Below are 25,754 nucleotides of genomic sequence, written 5' to 3' on the forward strand. Positions count from 1 at the left end.
GTTCAGGATTTAAAGAAAAACCCATAGGTAACCTCAGCCTCAGGAGAAATATAGGATGCTCTGGAAAAAGACTGTATGGTTATTTCAAGGAGCAAAATATGACTATACTAGAACAAAAATGAGCTTCATGGTAGAGTTGCCAGAAAGCCTTTACAAAAAATCCCAGTTACAATGTGCCCGACAACACCTTGACATGCCTCACAACTTTTGGCACACTGTAATTTGGAGGCATGAGAACAAAATAGAGCTTTATGGTCACAACAATAAGCGCTATGTTTGGAGAAGGGTCAACAAGGCCTATAGTGAAAAGAACACCATCCCCACTGTGAAGCATGGTGGTGGCTCACTGATGTTTTGGGGATATGTGAGCTCTAAAAGCACGGGGAATCTTGTGAAAATTGGTAGCACTGATGAATGCAGCATGTTATCAGAAAATATTGGCAGACAATTTGAATTCTTTTGCAAGAAGTCTGCGCATGGGACGCTCTTGGACTTTCCAGCATGACAATGACCACAAGCACAAGGCTAAGTTGACCCTCCAGTAGTTTCAGCAAAAAAAGGGTGAAGGTTCTGGAGTGATCGAGCCACTCTGGGGGAGATCTCATACGTGATCTCATACGTGCAGTTCATGCTAGACAACCAAAGATTTTACATGACCTGGAGGCATTTTGCCAACACGAACGGGCAGCTATACCACCTGCAAGAATTAGGAACAAAATACTGCACCCTGGCATTGATTCTAAAGAGGGCAATACACAGTATTAAGAGCTATGTAGACTTTTGATATGAATATCAAAATCCCATAAATAAAGTGTTTTGCCTGCTCACTCATGGTTTCTTTAAGAATGGTACATATATTACAAATTCTCCAAGGGTATGAAACTTTTGGGCACAACTGTATATGGGCACATTCCCACCAAATGTGGAGCAGTGTTCTTATCCTAGTTTGGCGCTTCCAGCAAGTGACCGGAGTCGTTTGGTAACCTTTACAATTATGGGCCATTTAGATGTGCGTTGCATTTGAGGATACATTATAGTGCATTGAGCAATTTGCTCCACTTGCCCCCACATTATTCCACCTTACCCCCACATTATTTTTCCAATTGGGTCATGAAGGAAAAGATGTGGCCTGCAGGGCTGCTCATCCTATGGCACAAAGCAGTACATAAAGGATCTGTTTATATTTAACTAGCACTTTGACTCCTCTTCCGAAGAAGTTTGCACACTTTTGGTTAGAACATCTTTCATCTGCAAAGAACAAAATATATATCTGGGTGATAAATTGCAGGATTTCTGTAATTCCTCAAAAGGGAATGGGCTGCTTTCCCCCCTCCCCCCCCCCCCCCTTCAACCCCCAGCCACCAAAAAAAAAGTCAGTCAGACACTTCTAACCTGTGGTGATAGTGTTAACCCTGGGGAAATGTGTAGTAATGTCAAAGGTTTAAAGATGTCTGGAGCTCCCAACATACCAACCATGAAGTCCAAACCAGAATTGACAACCATATAGTTGGGTACATTGTTAGAGCAGGTTTTTTTTGCCACCTTAGAGGGGTCCAGAAATAGGATAGAAGGGAATAATTTGGTAGTTGAACCTGTTCTACATTCACCATTTAAGTGTTGCTGGTGAACTGTGTAAGTTGGTAGTATGCACCGAAGGTGTCAACCTGTAATATTTCAATACCTGATGCTCCCATACCTCCCAGGGTCAATGGTCACTGAAGCAAGGTGTTTGACAGTCATGCCTTCTTATTACAGATAAATGAGGAAACCAATCTCTGGTCTTTCTTGCCACATGACTTGGTAATGGAGATTGGAAGCATACAAAATATATTTAAAAGTTATGGGAGCAACATAATTTAGGACACGCTTATACATCGAGCCAAGGACTTTTTTAAACTTTAAACTTCTTTCCACAAGGATAGTTGATGCTACTATGGTAATGGTATATGATTTTTAAATAAAATAGACCTGTTACTAGGATTCGCACTCCAAGATTGACTATGAAGTCTCTTCTCCACTGAAATGGAAAATAATCCTTCAGTACGTTAATATGCTGTGTGGCAAGTTAATAGGCAAAGTTTTGGTTTTATTTGCATTATGTTTTTATAATCGGATATTTGACCAAATTCCATCAGTTCCGTAAGTAGATGTGGGAAGATGGTGTGAGATGTTGTAAGTATTAGTAAACTATCCACTACAAATAAGGATAGTATGTGTTCCACAGCCCCCAGAGCGATACCCTGTATGTCTTGATTGGATCTTAGATAAAATCTTTTGGTGAGTCAGTAAATGTTAATTTAGTCGCCATGCATGCTGATTTCCAGAAAATAATTGTTCTGCAATTTGAGAGTGATTGGGGCATGGTCTTGCCATGAGATTAAGTCAATCCTAGATTAATTAATCTTATGTAAAGAAGAGCTGAGTATGATCCTGTCTCTCCAGGAGTATGAATTATACACTGGGGAGTGGAAGTATGGGTGTACAAAGTTTTGTGATAAGAGTTTTTTATTAATAGTTACATTATGCCTATGAAAGCTTGTACGTTGGGAGATCTAATGGGAGGATGAAGTGTCCAATTGATCCAATTGCCTGCCTCTCTGCTATTTCTAACTGGATGGCTGCCCACTTCCTTAAACTCAACTTGACCAAAACAAAACTTCTGGTCATTCCTCCCTCAAGTGTTGCTACTCCTGTGTCGGTCTCCCTCCAAGTCAAAGGTGCTACCATCAGCTCCACCACGCAGGCTCGCTGCTTAGGTGTTCTCTTTGACTCAGACTGAACATGACAAAGACCGTGTAGGTCGAAACGTTGCGATGGAGTGGGTTCAATAAAATTGCCTGATTTGTACTTTGGAGTGCCTCGACTTTCCTTCTATTTTGTTACTCAGCATTTTGGTCTCTGGTACGGAGACTGTCTGAGTTGCACCCAGCTACATACTGCTTAAAGGGATAGAGTGCAGTTCCACACCCTACCATAACTACTTCCTGTCCGCCTGCACCTCCCACGCCTCACCCTTTGGTCAGTCCCTACATTGGCTTCCTTTAAGATATAGGGCTCAATTTAAAATTCTGATTCTTGCTTTCAAATCTCTACATAATGCTGCTTCCACCTATCTATCCTCCCTAATACACAAGTATGTCCCGTCTAGTCCCTTACGCTCTGCTGAAGACTTAAATCTATCTTCTGTCCGTACTCCCACCTCTGATACTTGCCTTCAAGACTTCTCCAGGCTGGCACTGTTCCTGTGGAACTCTCTTCCCTCCTCCGTTAGATGCTCAAATTAATTCTGCTTGTAAACATAGAGCCAAGATTATAAGCAAAGAGGAAAAGCATGTTTTTTTATGACTGCACACCACTATAGCAAAGAGATACTTTGAAAACTGCAGAGCATTCCTTGCAGCTTCGTTATACAATATTTAGTTAAATGAACATTTGTATGATAGCTGTAAAAAAAATAAAAATATCCAGAAATGTAACTATGCAGGGTTTCAAACAACTGGACTGTTCACAAATATAGGTGTATGCCAGCCTATGTGTGCTTGTCTGTTACATTCCAGTGCTACGGGGATGGTAGGGAGCAATCTCTGGCATGTCAACTGCTGTGGAACAAAAAACATATATTTTATTATTATTATTATTATTATTATTATTATTATTATTATTATTATTTATATTCTTTAGGCAGGAAATGACACGTACAACAGCTTACATAAAAATACTGCATATAGATGGAGATAAAGAAATCTGGCACTCTGCCCAAACACAAATAAGATAATATAATATACCTCCGTAGACCAGGGCGATTCCCAGCACTCAATAGAAAATCAATTTTTGGGATATATATATATATATATATATATATATATATATATATATATATATATATATATCTCTATCTCTACAAAAATACCGGCACTCCAAGGTTTCATTCAGGTAGGTTCTTTATTTGACGGAACTTTCATCAGGACATCACAAGAGATGAGATATTCTATATTATTGCATATAGATTTCTGCCAGATTTATATGACGTCATATTCCGGCTCCCAGCCTCACTCTGCGGGCGGCGCGCGAGGGAGCTGAGCAAACAGCTCAGAGGAAATGCTCCCTTGCCACCTGCCGGCGCCGCCTGCCCTGCAACCAGCATGTCAGTTAGTCACAAGGCTAACAAGGCATTTGCCCTGGGCATTTGGGGGCGGCTATTTTTTGCCGCCCCCTAGAAAATGCCGCCCAAGGCAAATGCCTTGTTTGCTTCACGGCTAAAACGTCCCTGCCCACACCACCACCACCACCACCACCACCTAAAAACCAAATAAATAGAAAAGGGAATCTGATTTAAAACAATACCCAATATAAAGAGGGGGTAAAGCCCCAAAACTCGTGCAGGGACTCTTCATCCTTCCATTGATGGTAACCCCAACACAGATTGCCTTTACTATGCAGAGTTTTAGAGGGGCCATATGGACATATAGAACTTGGGCTAGTAGAATCAGCAAGAGTTTTTTAACTAAAGGAAAGAAAGGGGAAAGATGCACATGGAAAAGTGGTGGATACTGCTTCAAGAAGTGTGGGGGATGCTGGGATATTTTTAAAGAAAACTAAGGGGGGATGAGGGGTTAACAAACTCTCCCCATGAAAACTATGCTTTGCAGTTAGATTTCAGAGTGCCTCTATAGCAGTGAGATGGTCCGTGAGCCTATTGTCTTCAATTTTGACTCTAACTTCTCGCCTGGTGAGCAGCTCTGGTTGAAGCCAATTAGCAGCAATCACTCTCCTAGCTGCAAGAGTTATCTTATCATAAAATCTTTGGGATTGCTTAGATAGGCAATCTGTCGGTGTGACGAACCGTATGTACCCAGAGTGGTACATTCGCCTGAAAATCTCTCAAAATCCCGCAAGGCTCTATTGAAAATAGCGTGCTCTCTATCGCATACCCAAACATCAGTTGAGACTTGATGAAGGGTACAAACGGACTGGTTTGTTATGGCCAAGTTGTCTATTTATATACACGACCCCCAGCACGGGTTCTCCATTCAATACAACAGTTAACCCGCCCAGGTGTGTCTGTGTCTGGGAGATAAGTGAGAGTTTGCTTTTGCTTAAATGAATTGTCTCCCAGGCACTCGAGGCACCATACATAATACATAAAACACTCCAAAATACATACAGTTGCAAGAAAAAGTATGTGAACCCTTTAGAATGATATGGATTTCTGCACAAACTGGTCATAAAATGTGATCTGATCATCATCTAAGTCACAACAATAGACCATCACAGTCTGCTTAAACTAATAATACACAAAGAATGAAATGTTTTTATTGAACACACCATGTAAACATTCACAGTGCAGGTGGAAAAAGTATTTGAACCCCTAGACTAATGACATCTCCAAGAGCTAATTGGAGTGAGATGTCAGCCAACTGGAGTCCAATCAATGAGATGAGATTGGAGGTGTTGGTTACAGCTGCCCTGCCCTATAAAAAACACACACTAGTTCTGGGTTTGCTTTTCACGAGAAGCATTACCTGATATGAATGATGCCTCGCACAAAAGAGCTCTCAGAAGACCTACGATTAAGAATTGTTAACTTGCATAAAGCTGGAAAAGGTTATAAAAATATCTCCAAAAGCCTTGCTGTTCATTAGTCCACGGTAAGACAAATTGTCTATAAATGGAGAAAGTTCAGCACTGCTGCTACTCTCCCTATGAGAGGCCGTCCTGTAAAGATGACTGCAAGAGCACAGCGCAGACTGCTCAATGAGGTAAAGAAGAATCCTAGAGTGTCAGCTAAAAACTTACAAAAGTCACTGGCAAATGCTAACATCCCTGTTAGCGAATCTACAATACGTAAAACACTAAACAAGAATGGATTTCATGGGAGGATACCACAGAGGAAGCCACTGCTGTTCAAACAAAACATTGCTGCACCTTTACAGTTTGCACAAGAGCACCTGGATGTTCCACAGCAGCACTGGCAAAATATTCTGTGGACAGATGAAACCAACGTTGAGTTGTTTGGAAGAAACACACAACACTATGTGTGGCGAAAAAGAGGCACAGCACACCAACATCAAAACCTCATCCCAAGTATGGTGGTGGGGGCATCATGGTTTGGGGCTGGATTGCTATCATCGAAGGAAAAATCAATTCCCAAGTTTATCAAGACATTTTGCAGGAGAACTTAAGGCCATCTGTCTACCAGCTGAAGCTCAACAGAAGATGGATCTTGCAACAGGACAATGACCCAAAGCATAGAAGTAAATCAACAACAGAATGGCTTAAACAGAAGAAAATACGCCTTCTGAGTCCTGACCTCAACCCGATTGAGATGCTGTGGCATGACCTCAAGAAAGTGATTCAAAACAGACATTCCAAGAATATTGCTGAACTGAAACAGTTCTGTAAAGAGGAATGGTCAAGAATTACTCCTGACCGTTGTGCACGTCTGATCTGCAACTACAGGAAACATTTGGTTGAAGTTATTGCTGCCAAAGGAGGTTCAACCAGTTATTAAATCCAAGGGTTCACATACTTTTTCCACCTGCACTGTGAATGTTTACATGGTGTCTTCAATAAAAACATGGCAACATTTCATTCTTTGTGTGTTATTAGTTTGAGCAGACTGTGATTGTCTATTGTTGTAACTTAGATGATGATCAGATCACATTTTATGACCAATTTGTGCAGAAATCATATCATTCCAAAGGGTTCACATACTTTTTCTTGCAACTGTACAATATCAATGGGAACACTAGTATTACATCCCCGGATAGCATGGATCTGAGTGCCCAAGTTGTCCAAATAGTGCGAAGATCCATGTTGTATAGCAGAATTGCGACCTGGGTAAAGTTTTCACCGATCGCACACGTGGCTGCTGCCCAAAATAATTCCAAGAGAAAAGAAGCAACCGGTCATCTTTCGGGAGTGCCTATGCGAATGCAAGAAAAGGCTCCCCCTGTATCGTAGGGAGCGAATGTTTCCCTCATTCGGGAGTGTCTTTCCCTGAAAAGCGCTCTCCTGGTTTGTCTGTGAGAGGAGTAGGCAACGGTACAATTTCCCGGGGTTCGCATGATAAAGTATCCAAAATTAAAGTTCGACCAAGTACCACTGCCTGCATTTGGGAGAGAAAATGGTTGCCATTTACTAGAGCACATGTGTTTTGGTTATATGAATGGCGGCCACCCAAAGAGCGCACTTGTTTCTTTGAAGTTAATGAGACAGGGAGGTGGTCGGTGTTCGGTAGCATGAAAATATGGAACACGAAGGAAGCATATTGTGGGAAAGTGAAGTAGGGAAGTTCTTCACAGTCTAAATAAAGGAAAAGGCCATGGATCTAAATCAAATGGTCTCTGAAAGATACTGACACTACATGTGCATGTAGGTTCGCTGACAACCCCAGCACCACCAATAGAGATCACTAGTGGTTTTTCCCATTCAAAACAACTTAACAGGATTAGACACCTTCTGAGAAGGGTTTTGAACTTTTTTGTTCTTGTAGGGTGACACATCTCAGCTATCCTCCCACATTGCTCCCTTGAGTTTCATTAAAATCAAATTCCCACTGTCTAATGTAGGACAAGTTACCTCATACTGTAGAATGGGAACAAGTATAATTATAGATGGTAGAGTCCTGGTTGGCAATAGGCTGGGCATTGTCTTTTGAGACAAAATCCTGTAAAAATTTTAAGAATTTCCTGATGAAAGTCTTTTATGGACTAAAATGTTGATTTAATGTATTCACAATAAATATTTGAATTTGATCTAAAAGTCCAGTGAGAGCTCTGCTTTCGTGATTATTGTTTACCCGAGGCTGGCTGCTATGTATAGCACTTTATTAGTAAAAGCCAGGAAAAGAAACATAAACAATCGACATCTTTCAGTCCTGCAACTTTTTTCAAGACATGGTGCAAAACATATGTTTAAAGGGACACTATAGTCACCAGAACAACTACAGCTTAATGTAGTTGTTCTGATGAGTATAATCGTTCCCTTCAGGCCCTTTTCATGCAAACATTGCCTTTTCCACTCCTTAGATGGCTGAAAAAGCAGCCCTGACGTTCAGCATCCCCACGCTCTGCATGGAGACGCTGAATTTTCCTCATAGAAATGCTTTGATTCAATGCATCTCTATAAAGACTTCCTGATTGAACAGCATTTGACACCGCCATGTTCCGATTTTAGCCAATCCAATGCTTTCCCTGTGGGAAAGCATTGGATTGGCTAAAGATTGGCCATTGTGATGTCACACAAGGGGCGGAGCCAGTGCCGGTGGACCCGCGCGGCGCTGGAAATAAGGTGCGTTTTAAACTTTTTTTATAGGGGGGCTAAGGGGGTTCAAGCCACCTAAATGGTGGGTTAAACACTGTAGGGTCAGGAATACATGTTTGTTCCTGACCCTATAGTGTTCCTTTAAATATGCTAGTAAACAAATGGAAATGCACCAAAGTGAGAATGAGTGGCAATGTAATGACAAAATAGGGGAGGAAATAATTCTAAAGGGAACAGACCGGTCCAACCAGTCTGGTGATAGTGAAAGAAATATTGAACTCCAATTATCCAAGTGATTTTGAGAAGACCCACACTATAGATTATAATGAAGAAAACCAAACAAAGTATTAAATAAAATAATTAGCTGAAGAGCACTGCATAAAACAATCTAACCGATGTAGAAGAGGATCATAGTACTATAAATCTCATAACCCTCAGCCAGCCCGTGCAATGAAGTGCGTGAAAAGATCTAAAAAAAAAAAAAAATCATGACATTTCTCCTTACATCTGAGAGTGTACCAGAGGATTCCAAAAGTGTGATGGATCAAATACATTTTGAAATGAAGTACATATTTAAAACAAAAACCTCAATTGTTATTTGAACTTTCCACTGATCAAATGAATAATTAACACAATGCTAAAGAAACACCAGTATTAAAGGGACATTTTATTCACCAGAACAAGTACAGCTTAGTGTAGCTGTTCTGGTGAGTAGAGCATATAGCATATCCCTGCAGGTAAAACAGTCTCTTCAGAGGAATGGCATTGTTGACATTACAACCTAGGGACACCACCAGTGGTGACCCCTCAAATGGCTACTACAGGCGCTTCCTGGGTCAGGGCTCCACACTTGCAGCACTAACATTCAGTGGCTCCACCCTCTGCATGGAGACACTGAACTTTCTTCATAGAGATAAACTGATTAAATGCTTCTCTTTGAGGAGATGCTTATTGGCCTGGGTGCTGTTTGGCTCCACCCCACCTCCTTTTTCTCAAATGTATTTCATTTATTACTGGCACTTATAAAGCGCCAACAAATTCCGCAGTGCTGTACAATTCTGAAAAAGACACACAATAAGAACAGACCAATACAACAGGTAGAAGACTCTCATCAGAATTGACAGTCACAGCCTTGGAAAGCATTGTAATTGGCTGAGATCATCACTTCTGATGATGTCACCAAAGGAGTCAGATCAGTGGCAGAACCAGCACCAGCAGACTGAAATAAAGGTAAGATTTTAGTATATTTAGGAGGGCTAGATAGTTTTGGTTTTTGTTTGGTTTTCAACACTATAGGGTCATGAATACATGTTTGTGTTACTGACCCTATAGTGTTCCTTTAATTTAAGCTTAACTTGTTTAGCTGCCTGGAGTCTCCCTTTATGCTTAGATAGGATTAATCCAATAATAAAAAAAAAGAATAAATAAAAAATAAGAATAAAATGAAGAATTGTAGAGCCCTCATTCCCATGTTATATATGTATGCCTATCTCCTAGTGCAATACGAAAAATACATTCTAGAAGGAAAAAAAGCAACACTGCTACACCTAAAAGATACTAAACATAAAAGTATGAATCAACGGCTTTGTCCCTAAAGTTTCTGTTATGCTTAAAATTCCAAAATGCGATACAGAAAATATGCAGTACAAGAAATATCTAGCTTAACTAATATCAAAGAGAATAAATACTGTGAGTCCCATCACCACTAGCCAACCCGTGCGTCAAATCTGCATGTGGACGAAAATTAGAATATAAATCAAAAGCCCTTGTTTCCATGGTATGCACATGTGCTTACTTCCTAAGTGCAATACAAAAATTACATTCAAAAGAAAAAAGGAAACATTATTAAAGGAAAAAGTTAAAGTAACAATATTGTTACTAAACATGAAAGTGTAATTCAACAACCCTTATTAGTAAAGTACATGTATTATACTTAGATTTCCAAAACTACGATACAAACGTATTCTGAAAGGAAAAGAAACTAAGTAACAAAAGTGATGCTTATCTAAGGAATCAAAATAAAATACCTTCAATAAATACAGAACATAACGAAATGCCTCAAACTACGCTAAATCTTGAGACTTGGGTCTCTTGTCCATAGTGTCTTGATTAAAGCAGTTAATCCCAAACTGGAATAGAAATAGTTATGAATGCAATATAAGACAACTGGGGGGGGAAGTAAAATAAATGAAAAGAATAAAAAATAGAAATAACCTGAATAAAAAAAATAAATATACGAGAAACAAATGAAAATTTAACAAGAGGAAAGATAACAATTGTCACGCCAAGGGTGCATAATTCATTGTTACACAATAGAATATTGCCATTTAATGTAACTTGTGTAGTGCATATATGAATTGGCTACTTGGTAGAGGTCAGATGACGAAGGGGTAATGTAAATTGTATAGGAACGTGAAAGGAAGCAGATGGTTTACAACATGGATTGATCCTGTGATTAATCAAAGGCTCTGCAAGGTGTGAAATTTTTCACTTGAGATGGCTGTTTAGTTCTAATGTAAACCAGCTGATTTCAACCATATGGCCTGTACCTCTTAATTGATATGTTAATTTCTTTGATATGTTAATGATCATTAGCTTTCAAGAGAAAAATAAAACTTTGTGTTCCAGTATCATATCCAAAACAAACATTAATACTTAACCAAAGAATAATAATTAAGCCTCATTTTTATTATTTGGAATGGGACAAGCACAATCTTCTAATGAAGCCTAATCTATGATTTGCGTAACTTAACCATATGAACAGGAATTGGGATGTCCGCCATATTGGGTCACAAGTAAGGAGTATGACATATATATGGAATGGGAAAAATGGTAACCAATTCATAGATGCAACTATTATTTCAGTGGCAAGTACATAAGAGGAGATAGAACCAAATGTTTCCATTTGGATTGATGTTGGTCTGGAACACAAGGGGGTGGTCATTTATTGTTTCTATAGGTACGCCTTAACTCCACCCCTGGGCAAGACTTGGTAATCCACAGGGTATATATCTAATGATTCTGAAATGTCTATTGGACTTGCTTGGGGCCAAAATCCGATTTTTTTATTTTTTTTATTTTTTTTTTTATTTATTTATTTATTTTTTCCCCCCTTTTTCCCTTTGAGTGAGTCACCATCTTCTTTACCAGAGACCCCCTGGGCAGAAGTTTTACTTTGAAATCCTGAGTCAGTGATTAGGACTTGTTATTTTATCCTTTTTGTTTTTTATCTGTTGTTGGTGCACTATTTTTGTATACATATTTTTTGCTCATATTAAATATTCCTTTAATCTGCCTTTGTCTGGTAAACAATCACATTACCTGAAGATCCTAATTAATGTTTTGCAATTACACAGATATTGTGCGAAGTTGTATTTGGTGGGTTTTTATTAAGTTATCTGGGGGACCAAGGCACCACATTTATAAATTGTCTTGGTGGTGGCAGCGTTAACATAGTAATAGTTATATTATTATGGTTAAGTGTGGGTAGTGTTAAGTGGTATTGTATCATTTCCAAATATGGAACTTTAACCCTTTCACCACCACAACTACATCTCACACACTTTCGAAGTAGGGTGCGTTGGGTGCGTTCGTGACAACAATGTAGAGATTTTCTTTATTTAGGCAACAAGGTGTAAAAGTGTCCGGTGTATAGATCCAAAAGACTTCGCAGTGAAGTAACTTCAAATCATGGCTTACCACCTCTAGAGGAGTCCAGAATGTGGTCAGTACCAATATATTTCAAAGAAAGTAATGCATTTCCATTCTGCAAAAAAAAAAGACGAACCATGGGTTTGTCTGAAGAACCATCACAAAGTGCCATCCTGATAGAGGATTTGTGGCCTCTTATTCTTTCTCTTAATCATTTGTTGTCTCTGTATGACAAGCTCACAGGGGCAAGTGGTTTTATACACTTAGTTTGTGGTACATGTTGTTCTGTGTCTAAATTAAAAGGTCTCACCTGAATATTAATGGAAAAAATTATTTGCCAGAGTAAATGTGGCCACAGGTGACAAACCCAAAGCATTTGTAGTATCTATTATTAATCAATAGTTTATGAATGAATTGGTATTGATCAGTATGGACTAATATGTCCCTGAGGTTCGCTGTCATCTTGTACCCCACAAGTGGGGTATTGTGGAAAGGTCCCTGCTGAAAAGAGACCAGTGCTTTTTGAAAACCTTTTTCAAGACTGGAGAATTGGTATTGTATATTTGTACATAAATAACTCTGTCCCGACTCCCATGGTCACTAGGGAGATCATCAACTGTGTGCAAAGACAACCTTTCCATTTTGTAATGAGCTTCAGAAAGTGCATGAAAAAGTAAGTGATTATTATAACCTTGTGCAAGAAAATGATCAAACATTTCTTGCAGTTGAACCCCTCTACGCAGGGGGGAAAAGGATCTAAAACAAAGCTTTGACTTTCAGCAATACGTTTGTTCCACTGTAATTTAAGGGTTTCCTTTCAAGTGCCCCCATACGTACTCTATTAAATGAAAGCCTTTTATTTATTTTTTTATTTATTTTTTATCCAGCTTCTTGAACAGTTTGACACAAACTGTGGAATTGCACCCAAACACTCTCTTCACCTGTAGCTGTTATGGTGCTTGGAGTGTCTTTAAGCTAAATAAGTCAAATTAAATCTATAGATATTGTTGGCTAATTTTACAACTCACTGCTTCTCCACTGGCTAGTGAATGGAACATTATGGCTTGCATATTGTATAAATTTATTTCTAATAAAGTGGATGGTTTTATTTTTTGGTCCATTTTACTGTTGTGTAGTAACATATGTATATGCATTATTAGTATAGCAGTTTAAAAAAAAAAAAAATCAGTTTTTTCTTTTTGTTATGGTTAATGCTAACACCTTTTAACTTCTTTTACAGCCCAGAGCAAGACCACCTTTCCTCTACATTGGCATCTCCCAAATTCACTATTCCACACACTGACAATCGAACACTACATCACATAAACCAACATTCGCCTTCAAGCCTTTCCTCTCCTTGGAGCTTCTCTGTGTCAGATCCACAGCAAGAAAGTGAAAGAAGAGCTGATGGGGTACATTCAGAAGGCCAGTATCTACAGACTGGGAGGTTTGAATGGGCTTCGGGCATGGATGATGATGGTCACTCTACGCTTATGATGGTGCGGTCAGACCCACCTCCCATTACAATGCCAGTGTTCAGAAGAGCTTTGCAACTGGGCAGTTCACAAGAGGCCTGGCAGGGCAGCAACTACTCTGAGGAAGATGCACAAGTAGAAGTAGAAGAAGAAGAGGATGATGATGAAGAGGAAGAAGGTTCGGTCTATACATGTATTGAGTGCAGTATCTATTTCAAAAAGAAAGCTCACCTGCTGGAGCATATGTTCCAGCACACTCAGGAGGGAGAAGGAGAGGGAACACAGGCTGGGGATGGCCCACATACCTGTGGTGAGTGTGGAAAATGTTTTGGAGAGGAGAGTAGTTTGACAACCCATCGCCAGCTACATCAGGAGTCCAGACAAAAAATTATGGAAGAAATACGCAAGCTAGAGAGTTTGGCAGATGAAGGAAGGAGTGCACGTCTTCAATGCCCAAAATGCCTCTTTGGTACGAACTCCTCCAAAGTGTTCGTCCAGCATGCAAAGACCCATGTTAAGAAGGGAATTGGTGAAAACCGAACAACACCATCATCATTTAGAACTCCAGCTGAGATGCATGAAGAAAGTAGCACAGAAGAGGTAAATGATGGAATCTGGAATATTGCTGAGAAAGAGGCAGAAAGTGAGCAAGATTGGGGAGTACATGTGCCCCAAGCTGAAGAGATGCAATATCCAGGCAAAGCAAAGAGAAAAACTCCACCCAAAGAAAACACGGGAGATTGCACAAAGGATGAGCAACAGAAGACTGGAGAACATTGTAAGACTTTGAAAGGCTCTTGGATACCAGAAGCAGCAATGGAAGTTAAGAAAAAGTTTCGAGAAGCTCTAAAGGATGGTGGTTTGGCTGAAGATGGACAAAGACAACAATTAAGAGAGGCAGTGGCTGTTGTTGTACTCGAAAACATTAGCTCTAGAAAGAGGAGATCAAAGGTATCCCAGCCTTGGGGCTATAGTAAAAGACTGTCTGGAGAGTACTCCTCAAAAAATTCCACCTCACCTTTTGAACTTCAGCATCCTAGAGAAGAATGGGCAGAAGATGGAGATGGCGATCTACCCTTGGATGCTCTGTTAATGGATCCCAGCTATGAGGGACAACTTGAGGCACTTGGTCTTAGGAGTGAAGAACGAGAGTGTCCATACTGTCCTGATCGCTTCCACAATGGTATTGGGCTGGCCAACCATGTCAGGGGCCATTTAAACAGAGTCGGGGTCAGCTACAATGTACGACATTTCATATCGGCAGAGGAAGTGAAGGCTATTGAACAGAATTACTCCTTTCAGAAGAAGCGCAAGAAAGGTTAGTGTACTGTTTAAGTAGCATTTTTATGCAAGAGTGACTCAATATACAGTATAGATCTACTTAGAACAATGGGGGTTATGGATAAAGAGCGGTTTAGAAACATATTTGTAGTAGTGTAGCAATAAGTAGGTAAATAGCATTGGTTTTCATGGCAAATACTTTTCTCAAAGATTTTGTCTTAAAAATTGCTCCTAACTCTTCATGATTAGTAAGTTATTTACCTTGACATAAAAAATAGAAAATATCTATTAGACTTTCAATTGTGTGTTTGTCTAATATTTTGTAAGTAAGATGTTTTGTGATGGAAGCTACAGATAGTTCCCAATGTACCAAAGACTGCTATATGATTTTTAACTTATTGAGTACCAAAGGTATGCCCAAGGCATTGTTTTGCAATGCACACCTCTAACATCAGTGGTTACATAAGTTGCAAGTAGTACATATGAGACAAATTAGCCAACTGGGTATTTTAGAGAGCATAAATTATATAACATGGTAGGATGTAATAGCTTACTTTGACACCCCAGATGTTTGTGAACCGCATATCTCATGATCATCCAGACTGTTCATTGCTGGAAATGTAGTTGATGAACATCTGGGATTCCAAGGTTGGTAATGGCTGTTCATGTTACCATGTGAGGATTGACAGCCAATTTTTGAAGCACAATGAAAATTTTAAGATTCCTGGTGACACATGCAGAAATGCTATTGAGAAGGTTAGGGCAGATCCAAACACATCAGGGTTTATTCACTAAATGTCACATTGCAGTGAATTGAAAAAGAAATTGCAGAAGCTTGCCAAATGTAGTTACATTTTGCAGTTCAGTTTTCAATTGTCTGCAATTCAATATTTAGTGAATAAACTCGGCTGTGAAAGGAGTTTGCCATTAAAAACATTACATTTATAGCCATAACTAAAAACTAATAAAAGAAAACAGGAAAAAAAAAGCTGGAAACTCTATAAATAGACCTATAGTATACCCTGTAGGATAGGTGACTGAGTTCATGTATTCATGTGAGATCACAACATTTTCCACCACAGGAAAATGCCTTTGTAGTGATTCTTATCACTTAAAATAAGGTATTCTGTTGTGACTAAATATTTGGAATCTCACAAGAAAGTCTCCCTGTTCTTTGTCCTGAAGGGCATATGTATTATATGTCCTTTTATATACCAAATATCTTTTTGTTTTTGTCGAATAAATTAATTACATTTTTTACCTGTAAGATGTAGCATTTGACCCCCACTAGGCAATCTACAATATACATATTTTGCCATTAGGAGCTTAGCTTGCTATATTATGCTGCTCCAAACCCCATGTTTTCTATTTTATCTATATTGAGATTTTGACACACCCACCTAATTTATAAAAATAAAATAAATTATTCCAATGTGTGTTCCAATGTGTGTGCGCTAATTACACACACTAGTAGTATATCTCCGTTTATCTATGATATAGCTCCCATTATCAAAATTCAATTCAAAATGTGGTCCTCAATCTGTGCTCTTAAGAAATTTACAGCATCTGGTTACAAATATTCAGGAGGCTAATGAGATCTCAACATGTTCAAATTACATTATAAAATTTCTGTTTTGCATTGTGACTGGAGTCAACAAAAATACAGTAACCTTTTCTAACAATTTGGAACACAGGCGGCTTAAAAGTGTAGCATAAAAAAAACCCTCTTTACAATGTACTGTAATAATTCGGTTTAAATAATGAACCACATGGAGAAAATTATAGCATTAGGAAAGTAAGCTTTGCAGGCCTACACATCTGAAGACTTTCTCTGAGTGAACATGGGGATCTAGGGAGGCATACTTACTAGATCGTAGCATCTGAAAGTACATGTAATTTACCAGAGGGTCAGGTAGAATTGTTTTGACCTGGCCATCTAACTAGGCCCCTGTGTTTTGAGGCATGTTGAGTTGGCCTAGAAGCCTTGTGTCTTTGGGGAGTGTAGCCGAGAGCCATTAAGTAGTTGGGCATTTAGCAAGGGAGGATTCAAAGTAGACTTTGCATTTAGAATAGGCACTTAGTAGGCAGAGAATTTAGAAAGGCGGACTTTGTGTAGACAGGGACATCTATCTAGCAGGAGAAGTGCTGGGTGTTCTGGGGTGGAGGATGTTTGCAGTGCATAGGCTGCAGTTTGAAAATAGATATTTTATATTTTTGGTCAAATTAACAAGTCCTCATGGATAAATACATTTTACTATGAAGAGTACCTATTTTCATACTGTACAGCAGATCGTCTCCACTCCTGCATTGCTTAAGATGTGCATGAAAATGTAAAATACAATTCAAATGTATTATACAATTAGTATAGTATAGTGACACCTGCTAGGTATGAGAGGTCATGTAGTGTTTCATGTTATATCAGACAATCTAGTTGAGGATGCAGACTTGGCCTGTGCATCTACTAGTACAGGGGTAGGCAACCTTCGGCACTCCAGATGTTGTGGACTACACCCCTATAATGTTCTGACACCCATTAAGATGGCAAAACATCTGAAGTGCCAAAGGTTGCCTATGCCTGTACTAGTGTATAGAAAGCAGACTAGGCTTCTTAGTGTGTGCATAGACTAGGATTCGACAACACACAACAGCCACACATGACATATCTGACTTGGCCCATGGTTTTAATGGGGGACACTGGATAGCGCTGACTAATAATAAAGGGTGTTGTGCAGGTCAATACAACTGTAAAATTTGAGTAGGCCAGGACGCCCGGTGAGCCACAATATGTAGAACTGGACACCAGGTGTTCTCCTCTCACCCTCTGCAGTGGCGAACTTTGACCCCAGTACGTTCAGCCTGATGCGGTGTGAGTTCTGTGGTGCTGGCTTCGACACTCGTGCTGGCCTCTCCAGTCACGCCCGTGCCCACCTTCGAGACTTTGGTATCACCAACTGGGAGCTCACAGTGTCTCCCATCCATGTGCTTGCTCGACTGCTTGCCCGTTCTCCCGGTCGTCCGCTGCCCCCCTTCCCGCCTTGGCACCAGGAGACTGACACAGACGGTAAGCCTTTGTGCTTCTTTATATCATCATTGAGGTATCACATTGCATCATCACCAGCCTGCAGTCAGATCCAAGTTTGTGTCCTGGCCTATCCCTCCTCATCTAACATTCCTCTTCCCATCCTAGCCTTGCAGCACCCTTCTCACATTCCACAATGTAACCTGTCACTATCAGTGATCATGTCATAATGGGCCTAATGATTTAATCTTTAAATTTCCTCACTGCTGCCAATCTATGACTCTTGGTGTTCACTCCAAGTTAAAATGGTTAATCTAAGCACTGTTACCACTTCAGCTTTCTGAAGTGGCTGTGGTGCAATGACTTAGTCAGTGCAGCATTTCAGCTTAAAACACCAGTATCAAGATATTTTAGATTTTTAACCTTGGTATAGCTCTACCTCCAGCTCATGTCATTCAGTCAGACACAAACGTTTTCCACACTGACTATGTTAGTTTTACCAAACTTGGGTTCAGTTGCAAGAAGAGTCACCGCCTGCTTGGTCCATGCTTCTGCTGAGTGATTAACATGGCCCAGTTCACTGAACAGTGAATCTGGCTATGTGTAAAGTGATAGCAGCCTCAATAAATGGAAATTCTCTGTGTGAAAGAACTGCTCATCCCATAAACTACTTGCTGTATATGTGTTTATGGGATATGACTCTCTTCCTGATGAGAGAGGGGTCTCTATCTATTGCTGTAGGCAGTCCTACTAGAGGGCACTAAGGAAAAATGTGAAGGCGAGTAATCAATGAAATGTTTCACCTGAAAGCTCAGTGCTGCATTCAGTCTTTGCATTTCTTTTTGATTTGCATATTTTTTTTCAATGCATTCTCTCTTTAATGTATTAAAACAATTGGTATAATTTTGCCCCATAGTTTCCCTTTCAGTTTGAGAGTACAGCACTCTCTGTAAAGAGTCCCTCCATAGACAATGCCTTTTTACCCACATCCTTTACTAGTGACGGATTGGGGGAAATGACAAACTTTACAGCAATAGCCAAGTCTCTTCTCGAGTTGTGGAAGACTTAGGGAATATACATAAGACAAAGTAGTTTATATTTTGCCTTCTAATATACTTTGGCTGTGCTGGAATTTCAATGAAATCCCAACACAGTCAATGTGAGTATTTCGTAAAGATAAAAAAAACAAAAACTATTTATGAGCCTTTTTATTGCAGCTTTTGGCAATGTTTCACCTGAAAGCTCAGTGCTGCGTTCAGTCTTTGCATTTTAAATTTTTTTTATGTTTTTTCTTCAACATAAGTGCAATTTTATTGAATAAATAATATATAGGTCTATATAAAAAAAAATACCAGCACTCTAGGGCTTTAAATCTTCTTTGTTTTATTTGTCCTGATGAAAGCTTTGTTTAGGAGCTGAAACGTTGACCCTGGATCTACTTGAATAAAGAAGGAAGATGTATTTTGGAATATTTATTTATTATGGCACCGGGTACTATCATTTAAAGTTGGAGTGCAAGTGTATGTATGTGTGTATATGTGTGTGTGTGTTCTTAAAATTACAAATGCTGAAATATTTCCTGGGTTGTTATGTATGTTTATGTGTGACTATAGCTCATAAACAGAGCAAGCCCTGACAGCAGATAATGTGGGTAAAAACAAATTAATGACTTGTTATTTAGGAGTATATGTGGAGCAGTGATTGCTAATGTGTGTTAATCCAGGTGAATTTTCCATGAAGCATAGGAAGCTGATACATAACAAATGGCACAACTGACCACAGATTATCTGGTTTGGGTGTATTTTTTTGGATGCAACACTTTTTTTCCTTTAAAAATTTTTTTTTAATAAATATATATTTTTTTTTTACATTTTTTTAATGATTGTTTGAATTTCGTCTGTAAATGGCAATTAATTTGTGCAAACCCCTGTTTTGCTGGATGTTAGAGGCTTTAAGGTTGTGGATGATAAACGTTACATCACACAAAACATATAGGTATTTATTTTCACCTTCACTCATTATTATTATTATTTTATTTATATAGGGCCAGCAAATTCTGTAGTGCTGTACACTCATAGAATTGCACAAAAATATTACAACAGATCTAGTTGTTCTAGGTAATCATGTTCCCTCAGAGGCCTGATTTGGTTTCTCGAACACTTGCATCCAGAATTTGAGAATATCCTCACTGAAACACACATTCAGACTGACACTGTGGTTGGCAGGAGCCTCCTGCCCTCTCAGCTGTGATTTAACACTAATGGAGTTCATTTTGTTCCAATTTTTTTTTTTTCTTTTGAATATTTTGTAGATGACTGTTGCATATTGCTGCTGCTGCTAAACTTACATAGATGTATTCTATGGTTTCTAAGCAGGTCAAGTTGGCTCCTAATTGTGTGAAATTATGTTTATTTATTTTCCAAACTGAAAAGGGAGCCTATAGTCCCAAAAATAACAATTGTTATATATTCCCATTTGTCCATTCGCCTTTTTATCTGTAAACATTAAAGGGACACTATAGTCACCAGCACTACAGCTTAATGTAGTTGTTCTGGTGAGTATTCTCATTATATGCAGGCATTTCCATGCAAACACGATCTTTTCAGAGAAAAGGCAGTGTTTACATCCCCTCTAGGGACACCTCCAAGTGGTCACTCCTCAGATGGAGTTGCTTCCTAGGGCAGTGCTGCACAGTAGGCAGCACTGCTGTTCAGGGTCCCAACGCTCTGCATGGAGACGCTGAATTTTCCTCATAGAGATGCATTGATTCAATGCATCTCTATGAGGAGGTGCTGATGGGCCAAAACAGTGTTTGGCCCCGCCCCATCATGCCTCCTTTCTGATGTCACCAAGGAGGCGGATTGGGGACGGGGCCAGCACCGGCAGACCCGTGCGGAGTTGGAAATAAGGAAAGTTTTAATTCCTTTTAAGGGGGCTGATGGGGGGGGTGGGCAAGCCACCTAGATGGTGGGTTTAACACTATAGGGTCAGGAATACATGTTTGTTCCTGACCCTATAGTGTTCCTTTACGTAAAATAAATATTGCTCACTTCATTTCCAGCATTGGCATTCCTCCTGTGATGTAAACAACCATGCTAAAGTTACCAGTGATCTTTTCCAGTCTAATACTTTTCATAGAGAAGCATTGGATTTGAGAGCGTATGTGCAGCAAAACACTGCTCTCCTCCAAACAAATGCTATTACAAACAGCATTTGGTTCTCAGGTCAAGTTTTACTCCATTCTAAAGGAGGAAGTGCATCTGTTTGTGGTCTTAAAGGGACACTATAGTCACCAGAACAACTACAGCTTATTGAATTTGTTCTGGTGTGTAGAATAATTACCTTCAGGCTTTTTGCTGTAAACACTGTCTTTTCAGAGAAAATGCAGTGTTTACATTACAGCCTAGTGATAACTTCACTGGCCACTCCTCAGATGGCTGTTAGAGATTCTTCCTGGGTCATAGCTGCCTAAAATGCATCCAAACAATCAGTGTCTCTTCCCTCTGCATGCTGACACTGAACTTTCCTCATAGAGATTCACTCGCTATCATGATGAGATGCTGATTGATCAGGGCTGTGTTTGAATCATGCTGGCTCTGCCCCTGATCTGCCTCCTTGACAGTCTTAGCCAATCCTATGGGGAAGCATTGTGATTGGATCAGGCTACCACTTCTGATGAACTGCTTTTTTTTTTTGGGCAAACAGCATGCAGAGTTACAGCTTCAGGTTTGAATACAGTAAGATTTTACTATATTTATGGAGGCATGAGGGGGCAGGGGGGGCGCTAGATGGTGGATTTAATACTATAGGGTCAGGAATACATGTTTGTGTTCCTGACCCTATAGTGATCCTTTAATCCTGTAATGTAAATACTGTAGTAGTTGATAGAAAAAAAAACACCTAAAAAGGACCACTTCATTGAAATGAAGACAATAGTGTTCCTTTACATCTGAATCCCATGAAAAAAAGTTATCAAAACAAAAATAGTTATATTTTAAGCCCTCTTTCTAACTTTGTATCTCATTTATATGTACTTAATTTTGTCTGTAGGTGGTGTTTTTTTTATTTTTTAATTTCATCTAATTGAAAATTTTAGTTGCTTATCCTACTTCATAAATTACATAAATTGGAGCCATATGTTGCTTTCTTGTGCCCCTTGTTTCAGGCACAGGCACAAAACCTTTGCAATGTGTACTGTCATTTTAAAAGGATAGGCCCAATTGGACTACCACCTCTGTCCTTCCCTCTAAAGTGGCAGTGTTTCCATTTGTGCTTTAAACTGCATTTGATATAACAAATTGCGCAAATAAATATCACAAAGCTACCTGCAAGTGAATAGAAGCTGTGCTACCTCAATATGAACAAAAGTGATATAAGCAATTCAGAATGTAGTGTAGTTGCCTGTAGTGCATGGGTTTGCCACTTAAGACATGATGCTTTTGCATGACACATGAGGCTGCCAGAGCCATATAGGCCAGTTCAGGAGTTCCAGTAATGTGCAGCTCAGGTGGGTGCAGACACCACGGGGAGCTCTCCGCCGCACTTCTCAATGGTTCAGATACCAAGGCAATGCTCTGACTCACTGTCACAGTGCCAGACCAGAGTGAGAGGCAGAAAGTTTCACCAGCACACCACCACGGTTTAATGAAGATAGCTGCATCTCTCACTAGCCAAAGGTAGGCAAGAAGGAGGGGGGAATAAATTAGTATTATAATTATTTTAGTAAATGGGTCACCAACAACATCCTGCAATTAATTACATAATGGCTTTAATCTTGTGGCTTTAAATGGACACTATAGTCACCAAAACAACTTTAGCTTCATGAAGCAGTTTTGGTGTATAAATCAGGCCCCTGTAGTCTCACTGCTCAATTATCTTCCATTAAGAAGTTAAATCACTGTTGTTTCTGTTTATGCAACCCTAGCCACACCTCCCTTGGCTGTGATTGACACAGTCTGCATAAAGAAAATTGTTTCATTTTCAATCAGATGTAACTTGGTTTAAATTTTTTTTTATCTCCTGCTATGTGAATTGAGCTTTAATTACATACAGAAGGATCATGAAGGTTCTAGCAAGGCATTAACAGGGCAGGAGATAAGACATTCTTAATTAAACAGAAATTGCAGTAAACATTAGATGACTCTTTACAGGAAGTGTTTAGGAAGGCTGTGTAAGTCACATGCAGGGAGGTGTGACTAGGGTTCATAAACAAAGTGATTGAACTCCTCAATGGAGGAGAACTGAGCAGTGCGACTGTAGGGGCATGATCTATACACCAAAACTGCTTTATTAAGCTAAAGTTGCTTTGGTGACCATAGTGTCCCTTTAACTTCTTTTTATAAGGGTTTGTGACTGTGGCTGTTCAAGGTATATGTGAAAAAGCAGGTACCTTAACATTGTAATTTTCGGTCTTAAATCCAAATGAGGCTCATTGTAGGTGTCAAGTATTGTAAGATTCACTTGGAGCATTCATTGTGTTGAGCGGTTATAGGTCTGATTCTGCTTGTTTGATCATTGATATGTATTTGCAAGTTTATGTTAATATATATACCGGTATTTGGAATTTTAAGTATAAAATAATCTTGTGTCTATGCAATTCATTCCAATAACCCACTGGAGTTTTAGAAGTTTGAGAGGAAAAAAGGAGTCTTGATGTACGGTCAATCCCTTAATGTGCAATCATAGTTTGTGTGCCAGGATAACTCTGTATCAGTTATGTTGGCAAACGGATATTTCTATGTTATGGCTTTTTAAAACTTTTTTTTTTTTTACTGAAAATTTACCAAACGTTTAAACCTTCCAGTTCCTCTTAAAACTTGGATGTATATATGTCCCAGAATATATATTTGAAAACTATATAAATCTCAATGTATGGTGTTAAAATAAATCCTACTCCCGTCAATCAGTTTGTTTAAAAAAAACAAAAAACATGAAGTGATTTGATTTTTCTCTACATTGTTTAATGCTTAGCCATGTGCACTAGAACCCTGATCTACGTAATTAAACATATACCTTTTAAATTCCTGCATTTGCTGCAAAACCTCAGTCTTTTCAGTTTGATCTTGATGAAGTGAGTGATTTGTTTCTACATTGTTTAATGCTTAGCCACGTAATCAGGTGATCGTTGCACAATATCAAGACTGTAAGATGTACCAGGATCTGCTGGTTTATTTGCTAAAGGATGAACTGTTTGGAATTCAAAAGAGCCAAACTAGAATATGTCTCAAAGTCAACATGTTTTGGTTCACTAAACAGCGACTTATAGCAAATTGAAAACCTAATGGCAAAATTTAAGACCGAATCACAGATTTAGAAACATACTTCAACTCCCATAATTTACAGCTTGGTTGTTTTAGCCTGTAAAATACAATTCAGTTTTCAATTTACTACAATTATGTATATACAAGGTTATTCTCTGAAGCACTGGATAATATGTTGGTGCTTTATAAATTTAGAAATAAATAAAATAAGTGAGAATTCAAAGTGAATATAAAATCCAAGTTAAAATTAGCCCCGCAGAAAAATCTCTAAATCCGCTAACCATTTTGGCTACTGTGGTCATAAATTGTGAATTCACTTTGAATTATTGCTTTAGTGCAGGGGTTCCCAACCCAGTACTCAAGTAACCCCTACCAGTCTGGGATTTAGGTATTACCTGTTGTGCCTAAAGTGTGTGTGTGTGTTTTTCTTCTAAAAACACCTTGGGGTCCTTGAGGACTGGGTTGGGAACCACTGCTTTGATGATTAACCTTGTTAATAAGTAGTCCCAAATGTGGTCAGATTGGAACGCGGTATTAGAATTTATTAAAACAATAATGGAGCTGCTGTGTGTTAAAATATTTCCCCCCGGTTTGTTTTGCATATTATTTAGATGTAACAGTGTATGTGTATCCCACACATATATTTTTCTGACGGTGACACTTGTGTATTGCACCTAGTCCATGCCGCCAAACACACGGCGTACACAGCCTGCATTGCACGCAGTTGATGTGCTCTGCGGTCGATTGCTTTCGTCTCCATGCCTCCCCGTCTCCGTGCCCAATCTCCCGAGCGCTCTCTCCTGATTGATTAAAGCTCTGGAATCCATTGGATTGGCCTAGGCCTCGTGCGCGCGCTCTCGCCCCCACGCGCCGCTGTATTTCCCCCCTATCATGGCGGCGCCCAGCGAGCTGACAAAGGAGGCCAAGGAGCCCGGGGCCGGAGATGCAGGAAAGAGCGGGGATCCGGGGCCTAGCGAATCAGGAGAAGCGGCGGCCTTAGGAAGGAGGAGTCAAGAGGAGGAAGACGAGCAGTGCTCGGAGAGTGGAGGCGGGAGAGCGTGGACACGGGAGGAAGTAGGGCCTCTCGGGCGAGAAAACGAGACCCCGCGGGCCAGCGCGCTGCAGATGCCCGGTAACGGGAAGATGAAAGCGGGTGAGTGGCTGTGTGCCGGGGACACCTGTGGGAGATGAGGATGAGGACGCCGGGGTGCGCTCCATGGTGAGCTTCACCCAGCTGAGGATCCCCTGCTCTCCCTTTCATTGCGGAGTTTGGCTAAGGAGTGCCAGTCTGCCAGGCTCTCGGTGGCTCACTATTCGTGGGCTCTAACTTCCCAACAACGAGTCCCTGACTCATGTATAACAATTTAACAGCAGACCCGGGCAATACTCCGTGTCCCAGTGTTTGTAGGGATAAAACAGGCCTACGTGACTTCTAAACTCTTTAAAAGTGTAGCGTGCGGTTGGTTAGAGCAGGAATGGCCAACATTTTGCAGTATGGTAAATTGCTCGCCTCCTACTCATAGGCGCACCGGGAATCATAGCCCGGTAGGCAACCAAAAGCTGAAGCCCCAAAGGACACCAATAACTAGATTAATAAAAGGCGACAAGGATCCTGAAATGTCATTGTAGGCTCACAGCTTTTTGAGAACTTTCCCTGAAACTTTATGCACTTTGCAAATTTCTGGAGTATAGTGTTTTTTGCTCACTGATATACTGCATATATTTAGTATTCTTAAATCATCATGGGTAATTATGGATATAAACCAACTAGAACCCAATGCAAATCTCTAATGTTAAAGAAAA

At 39.8% G+C, this 25,754-nt stretch overlaps 1 protein-coding gene across 5 annotated transcripts in view; it reads left to right on the plus strand.

Annotated features, from left to right (window-relative positions):
* WIZ (WIZ zinc finger) overlaps nt 1-25,754 on the plus strand; it is a 66,183-nt gene that overhangs the window by 21,140 nt on the left and 19,289 nt on the right. For 4 of the 5 annotated variants that reach the window (XM_063448377.1, XM_063448376.1, XM_063448380.1 and 1 more), the window contains exons 3-4: nt 13,157-14,709; nt 17,500-17,733. In XM_063448377.1, the coding sequence (XP_063304447.1) occupies nt 13,157-14,709; nt 17,500-17,733 (1,787 nt within the window). The remainder of the gene's footprint in view (nt 1-13,156; nt 14,710-17,499; nt 17,734-25,754) is intronic. The other variant, XM_063448378.1, reaches the window with a different exon arrangement.

The sequence above is a fragment of the Pelobates fuscus genome, chromosome 3 (assembly GCF_036172605.1).
Source record: "Pelobates fuscus isolate aPelFus1 chromosome 3, aPelFus1.pri, whole genome shotgun sequence".
Lineage (NCBI taxonomy): Eukaryota > Metazoa > Chordata > Amphibia > Anura > Pelobatidae > Pelobates > Pelobates fuscus.